We start from the raw sequence: 7,341 nt of genomic DNA, 5'->3' as shown, positions 1-7,341 counted from the left end.
GACATCCACAGTTCCATGGGCCTGGATGGGATGCACCCACAAGTGCTGAAGGAGCTGGCTGACATCATTGCTAGGCCACTCTCCATCACCTTTGAAAAGTCATGGAGATCAGGAGAGGTGCCTGAGGACTGGAAGAAAGTCAGTGTCACTCCAGTCTTCAAAAAGGGCAAGAAGGAGGACTCAGGCAACTGTAGGCCAGTCAGCCCCACCTCCATCCCTGGAAAGGTGATGGAACAGCTCATTCTGGATGTCATCTCTAAGCATGTGGAGGAAAAGGTGGTGATCAGGAGCAGTCAGCATGGTTCCACCAATGGGAAATCGTGCTTAACCAATCTAATTGCCTTTGATGATGCAGTGACTGGCTGGGTAGATGAGGGGAGAGCAGTGGATGTTGACTTCAGGAAGGCTTTTGACCCTGCCTCCCATAACATCCTCATAGACAAGCTCAGGAGGTGTGGGTTAGATGAGTGGACAGTGAGGTAGATTGAGAACTGGCTGAAAGGCAGAGCTCAGAGGGCTGTGATTAGTGGCCTCTAGCTGTAGATTAGTGGCCTCTGTGATTAGAGGCCTGTAGCTAGCAGCATCTCCCAGGGCTCAGTTCTGGGTCCAGTCTTGTTCAACTTACTCATCAGTGACCTGTATAAGGGGACAGAGTGCCTTCTCAGCAAGTTTGCTGATGCTCCAAAACTGGGAGGAGCGGCTGATATATCAGAAGGCTGTGCTGCTGTTCAGAAGGTCCTTCATTCACAGGCAGTGTATAGAGAACAGGGCTAGATTCTTTTCAGTGGTGTCCAGCAACAGGACGAGAGGCAATGGGCACAAACTGAAACACAGGAAGCTCCATCTGGACATAAGGAAAAACTTAGCGTTAGGCTGACTGAGCACTAGAACAGGTTGTCTATGGAGGCTGTGGTGTCTCCCTCCTTGGAGATATTCGAAAGCCATCTGGACAATTTGCTCTAGCTGACCCTGCTTGAACAGGAGTGTTGGACTAGATGATCTCCAGAGGTCCCTTCCAGCCTCAACCATTCTGTGATTCTCTGATTGCCAGGGGCCAGAGGTCTCTGGTTGTGTTGGGTAAGGAGTGAGGGACAGACAGCTGGCAGGAGATACAGAGTGCGTCTCGCAGAGCAAGCCAGCCCCTTCCCCACCGCAGATCCCTGCTTGGAGCAGGTCAGACACGCTGGCAGCTCATGCACTCGGGGACCGATACCACTTCCAGCAGCCGCCAGGACCAGGCTCCTGCCGCAGGAAACACCGCAGGGACCCTCGCCTGGCGCCAGGGCCACCTCCAGGGGACCGGGCCCCGGCTCTGGAGCGCGCCCCGAGCGGGGCCGGCGGCGCCGAGCGACCCGCGGGCGGTGGGCGCAGAGGGGCCGGGGCGGCTGCCGACGGGGGCAGGTGTCCGCAGCGGGTGTCCCCTCGGGCTGCGGGGTCCCCGGCGAAGCCGCGCTGCTGCGCGGACAGGGCGCCGGGAGCCCTCCGGGCTGACGGGCCGGCGGCAGGGGGAGAGCGGGCGGGAGGCGGCGAGCATCGGAGTTGGCGGCGCGGTCCCCGTCCACGTCTCCGCGCCGCGCTGCTGCGCGGGGGCGCCGCAGAAAGCAGCCCCGGCGCGTCGGACAGGCGCCTTCGCGCCGTCCCGCTCGGGCGGGCGCGGGGCCGAGCCGCGGAGCCGCCGCCGAGCGGCCCCACCTGCGGCGGCGGCGGCGGGGAGGCGGCTGCCGCGGGGGTCGTCGCCATGACGAGCGCGGCGGCGGCCGCCTCCCCGCGCTGAGCGGCGGCGGCGGCGCGGCCGCTGTCCCTTCAGCACCGCGGCGCGGCCGCTGCCGGCCCCGGCCCCGGCCCCGGGGCGGCGAGTGCCGCCGCGGAGGGCGGAGAGCCGAGGGAGCGGCGCCCGCCGGCGGGCGGCGGCGATGGCGGGCCGGGGCCGGGGGCAGCCGGGCGCGCCGGCAGGGGGCCGCGGGCGCTGAGGCAGCAGGTAGGGCGGGCGGCGGGCGGGCGCGGCGCGGGGCGGCTCCCCCCGAGGCGGCGGGCGGGAGGGCGGCGGCGGGCTGAGGCGGCGGCGGCGGCGGCGGCGGCGGCGGGCTGAGGCGGCGGGCGGGCGGCGGCGCCCCGCGGCGCTGAGCGGAGCCCCGGGCCGGGAGGCGGCGGCGGCGGCGCGGGGCTCCGGCCCTGGGTAAGGCGGCGGCTCGGCGGCGGGAGCGCGGGGCGGGCGCGCGGGGCGTGGGCGCTGGCCGGGCGCGGCGGCGCGGAGAGGAGCGAGCGGAGCCGGGGGCCACGGGGCCGCGTGTCGCGGCTGGCGCGCTGCGGGCGGGCGGCGGCCGCGGCGCGGCGCGGGGGAAGGTACCGGGGACAGAGACCTGCCGCGGGGACAAAGGAGCAGCCCCAGGCGGGCAGTGGGGAGGTGCGGGAGAGGGGGAAGGGGGGAAGGGGAGGGAGGGAAGGGAAAAAAGGGAGAAAGAGAGGAAAGAAAAAGAGAAAGGGGGGGGGGGTGGAGAAAGAGAGAAAGAAAGGAAGAAAGAAGGAAAGGAAGAGCCCATAGCTGAGCATGCTGTAGATTTGCCCATTCTGCAGATTTTTTTCCGTTCGATTGCACCCCAGGTTTTTATTCGCTATGCCCCTTTGGAAGGAGCTCACTATGACAGGGCAGAGTCTGAAGGCTTTATCTGAAGCGAATTTTGAAGACAATGAGATCAGCATCAACGTTGGCGGCTTTAAGAAAAAGATGAGATCCAACACGTTATTGAGATTCCCCGAGACCAGACTGGGCAAACTGCTGAGCTGCCATTCAAAGGAGTCGATACTGGAGCTCTGCGACGACTACGACGACACCAAGAATGAATTTTACTTTGACAGGAACCCTGAGCTCTTCCCTTACGTGTTACATTTTTATAACACTGGCAAGCTCCATGTGATGGGTGAACTCTGTGTGTTTTCTTTCAGCCAAGAGATTGAATACTGGGGAATCAATGAATTCTTTATAGACTCGTGCTGCAGTTACAGCTACCATGGGAGGAAAATGGAGCCAGACCAAGAGAAATGGGAAGAACAAAGTGACCAGGAAAGTACCACATCATCTTTTGATGAGATTTTGGCTTTCTACAATGATGCCTCTAAATTTGACAGACAACCCTTTGGAAATGTCAGGAGGCAGCTCTGGCTTGCTTTGGATAACCCTGGTTATTCAGTCTTAAGTCGAATCTTCAGTGTCCTTTCAATAGTAGTGGTGCTGGGCTCCATCGTGACCATGTGCCTGAACAGCCTCCCAGACTTTCAGATTATGGACAGCAATGGCAACCCTGAGGAAGACCCTCGATTTGAAATCGTGGAACATTTTGGTATTGCATGGTTCACTTTTGAACTGGTGGCGAGATTTGCAGTAGCTCCTGACTTTTTAAAATTTTTCAAGCATGCCCTGAATCTGATTGACCTTATGTCTATCCTCCCATTTTATATTACCCTAGTTGTCAACTTGGTGGTGGAAAGTAGTCCAACTTTAGCAAATTTAGGTAGGGTGGCACAAGTCCTGAGACTCATGAGGATCTTCCGCATCTTAAAGCTTGCTAGACACTCAACAGGTCTCAGGTCTCTTGGAGCCACCTTAAAGTATAGCTACAGAGAGGTAGGGCTTCTTTTGCTTTATCTCTCTGTTGGCATCTCCATTTTTTCAGTAGTGGCTTACACCATTGAAAAAGAAGATAACGAGGGGTTAGCCACCATTCCTGCTTGTTGGTGGTGGGCTACAGTTAGCATGACCACAGTTGGCTATGGAGATGTGGTGCCAGGGAGCACTGCTGGCAAGTTGACGGCATCTGCATGCATCCTAGCTGGTATCCTAGTGGTAGTGCTTCCTATTACACTGATCTTCAATAAATTCTCTCACTTCTATAGGCGTCAGAAGCAGTTAGAGAGTGCCATGAGAAGCTGTGATTTTGGTGATGGTATGAAAGAGGTTCCATCAGTCAACTTAAGGGACTACTATGCCTATAAAGTTAAATCCCTTATGGCCAGTCTTACCAATATGAGCAGGAGTACCCCCAGCGAACTGAGCCTGAATGATTCACTGCATTAGCGTACAAGTTTGACAGCAGTTTGCATGAGAGTTTTCAAGAGCTATGTTTATAAATGTTTTCCTATTTGTCATCTTTTTTTTTTTTCCTAGAGGATAGTGTTGCTGACACTGCACTAACTTTGCACTTGAAAATCTAATGACATTTGTATTACAAATCGAGAATTTGCACATTTTCATCCTGTTGCGTATGTACTAAATGCTGACTTTTTCATGCAGCTGTTACCATGTTAGTGCCAGCGGTATGGTGATAATTTGTTACTTTGTGCATTTGCCATAGAAATCCTTGTTTGAACAAGGAAAGAACTTACCCACATGGAATAAAAGTTCTCAGCTGTGAAACTAATAACAAACAAACCACCTGTCACCTATTCTGGTATCTATAGTAGTTCAAGACCATCTCAGGACAGATGTAGGACTTCCAATGTGTTTTAAAATATGACACTGCAGTAGTTTTAGAAAACAACTGTGAATCACTAATGTGGGAATGTATTTCCCCACCTTTCTGACTGGTAATTCTTATCATCACATGTCCATAAACACCTCCAAGCTTCACATTTCGTGGTAATTTGCTTACTGTTGAGTAAATGTCTTAGAAATAGGATGTTCTTCTTTTGAAATGGTACAGAGGGTAATATTTTTCGGAAGCTTTTAAGCATAGATCTACCTCTGTTTTCAAGATTAGGTCCACACTGAGCATTTTGGAGAAGATTGCTGCTCATTTCCAGACAGCTACATGTTCAAAGACTACATTTCCACAAGTGGCTTTAGTTATGGAGGCTCATGAAAACATCTTAGGCTTCTATTTTCAGAGATTATGAGCACATAGCTTGGTTCCAATGAAGCTAAAGATACTCAGTATCGGTCCATCAAAATGGGTCTGAGATCAGGCACAGAAATATGTAGGTGTTCAACAATTAGAAGCACCATTGGAAAATTAGGATTGGTTTAATGAAGAGAAATATTCCCACATGAACAGAACAAGCAGCATTTTAGGAACTGACATTCATATACTGCAAAAAGACTAATTATAAAGACGCCATATGTGATCCTGAGATACAAAAGCTAATTTTATCAGGAAAGCTTGAAAACAGGTGTTGAGGGCAGATAATTCCATTAAGCTTTCTGCCAAGAAAACTCTAAGGAGAGAAAAAATATGTAAGTCATATTTTTACTCAGAAAAGAACCCACAACTTCCAACTAACAAAAAGTACCAGGACCTAAGAAAAAAATAGCCAAAAGCACTTAATACTTCACTCACTGTGGACAGATTCTCCTCCTAGCTGGTTCAATGACGTAGTCGATTAAAATCCTCTCAAAGGCTGGACTGTACGTTTTCAAGTCATTTACAAAAATGAGAGAGCAGATCACTTGGGTTTTCAAGAATAATCATGAATCTGCATAAACTTATCTTTTCAATGATCAGCCTTTTTCGTAATGCAGTTGTGCAGACACCAAACACTCACAGCCAACAGGCAGAACCCATTGCTGTCCTTTCCTTGTATTTCTAGAGATTTGTGTTATAAAACAGATGACTGACACTCAGTGAACATAATCGCTTTTCTTTTCATTTTTTCCAGTCTATTTATTACATATATTGTTCCTTTTTTTATTGTTACTTGTGAAGACTGGAGAGGTTCAGAAAATAGACTTAAACTAGGAGGAAGGAAAAAAAAGATTTAAACTAGTAGGAACAAAAATTAAAATGGTACAGCTAAAATTGTCATGTTTGAAGCCTGTGCTTGCATACCACAACATGGTATTCAGGTAGCAATGGTACCTGAATACAAGTAGCTCAACTAGCAGAATAAAGCAAACTATGAAAGTATGAACAGGTAATTTCCTGTATTAGACTGGTGTTGTCCAGGCTGGATATTTTGATGTTGTTGTATCAACTCCACTTGAAAACAGAAAATTGAGCACCCAGGATGAGATTCTCGTATGTCCAGTGACTTATCACAGAATACACAATGTGAAATAACTTACCCATACATAACATTTCCTTTGACCATTCTTCCCTACATCAGTTAGTAGTTGATTTAGGGCATAAGCCTTGAGGGAAACAGGTCCCTTCTAACCTTACCAAAATAAAACTCTTAGAGATTTCAACATAACTTGCCAAACCTATAAAGTCAATAGTCATGAAGAGTGCTTAGTATCTCTGAAAACCAGTGAGCTATATACCTGTTCCTAAAGGTAGGCTCAGATAACCTGAATTAGGCACCCAAACTTGAAATATTTTGTTAAGGCTTTGCTTCAGGGGAGCTGGTTCAAATTCTTTGCTGGATCACAGGTGTAAGTCGATAGCCTTGCCCCTGCCTCTCACTGCGCATGGGTAAATTATCATACACTTAGGAATACCAACCAAAATGCCGCGTAGCACTAGGTTGGCTGTCAAACTGAAATAATCATGAATGAAATAAGAGAGGGAAGAGATGGTCTTGCAAAGCACATAAACCCCTGTTGGGCTGAAGTCTGCAAGACCAGCAAAAATCTCCCACTGATGTCAAGGACTTTGCAATTCTTGCTAGGTCTGCTGGTTCGGGGCCTACAGAGATTCCAGCTCTAAGCAGGGGTTTTATTTCAGTTTCACGAGCTGTAGATTCAGAGAGTTTAAAAGCAATGCCTTTCAGGGCAGTTATTTGAGGAGATCTGTAAACTTGCCAAAGAGTCACAAATTCCCTCAGCTGATGCTAGTTCAGCATTGCAAAGGTTGGATCCCAACTTTGCAACACATCATTTCAATAACCCATAGTTTATCTTACATTGTAGATTTATTATTCATAGGGCTGGTGCTCTGTCATTTCTGCAAATAGTGAATGGAATGTGTCCAAATTGCATTTTACTAAAGAAAATGAAATACCCTAAGGAATCATGACTTTTATTTACTGGTTGAAAGGAATTTTCATTATTGCTTTTTATATAAGTGCTTTGGATCAAAGACACTAAATAAATAAAATACTGAAATTTAATATGTTCTCATTATCATGACAATGACTTTATTCAGTACACAGGAATTCCCTTCATGAACTTAGCTAACTCCATGTCAAAAGTAGTCAGTAATTTTTGCTCTCACTACTTTGGAAGAGTATTCCAGAACTGCATTGCCCTTCAGAATTTGTGTAATTTTTAGCGTAATTTTATTATTGGTTCCTTTATATGAAGTTTTTCTCATGCCAACATTGTTCTTTACTTTAAATAATTCCTCTTCTTTCTTGGTGTTCGCTTATGTGGTGTATTTATAGACAGCAACCATATGCCCTAACAGGCTT

General features: G+C 49.2%; 1 protein-coding gene across 1 annotated transcript; it reads left to right on the top strand.

Moving 5' to 3' along the window:
• Window positions 1-1,951: 1,951 nt before the first annotated feature.
• KCNS2 (potassium voltage-gated channel modifier subfamily S member 2) lies at window positions 1,952-4,148 on the top strand. Its single transcript, XM_062568325.1, has 2 exons — window positions 1,952-1,978; window positions 2,602-4,148. Exon 2 carries the CDS (start codon window positions 2,615-2,617, stop codon window positions 4,070-4,072), a length of 1,458 nt encoding a protein of 485 aa, XP_062424309.1. The 5' UTR covers window positions 1,952-1,978; window positions 2,602-2,614; the 3' UTR covers window positions 4,073-4,148.
• Window positions 4,149-7,341: the final 3,193 nt, after the last annotated feature.

The sequence above is a fragment of the Rhea pennata genome, chromosome 2 (assembly GCF_028389875.1).
Source record: "Rhea pennata isolate bPtePen1 chromosome 2, bPtePen1.pri, whole genome shotgun sequence".
Taxonomy (NCBI): Eukaryota; Metazoa; Chordata; class Aves; order Rheiformes; family Rheidae; genus Rhea; species Rhea pennata.
This window is presented reverse-complemented; position numbering and strand designations above follow the sequence as displayed.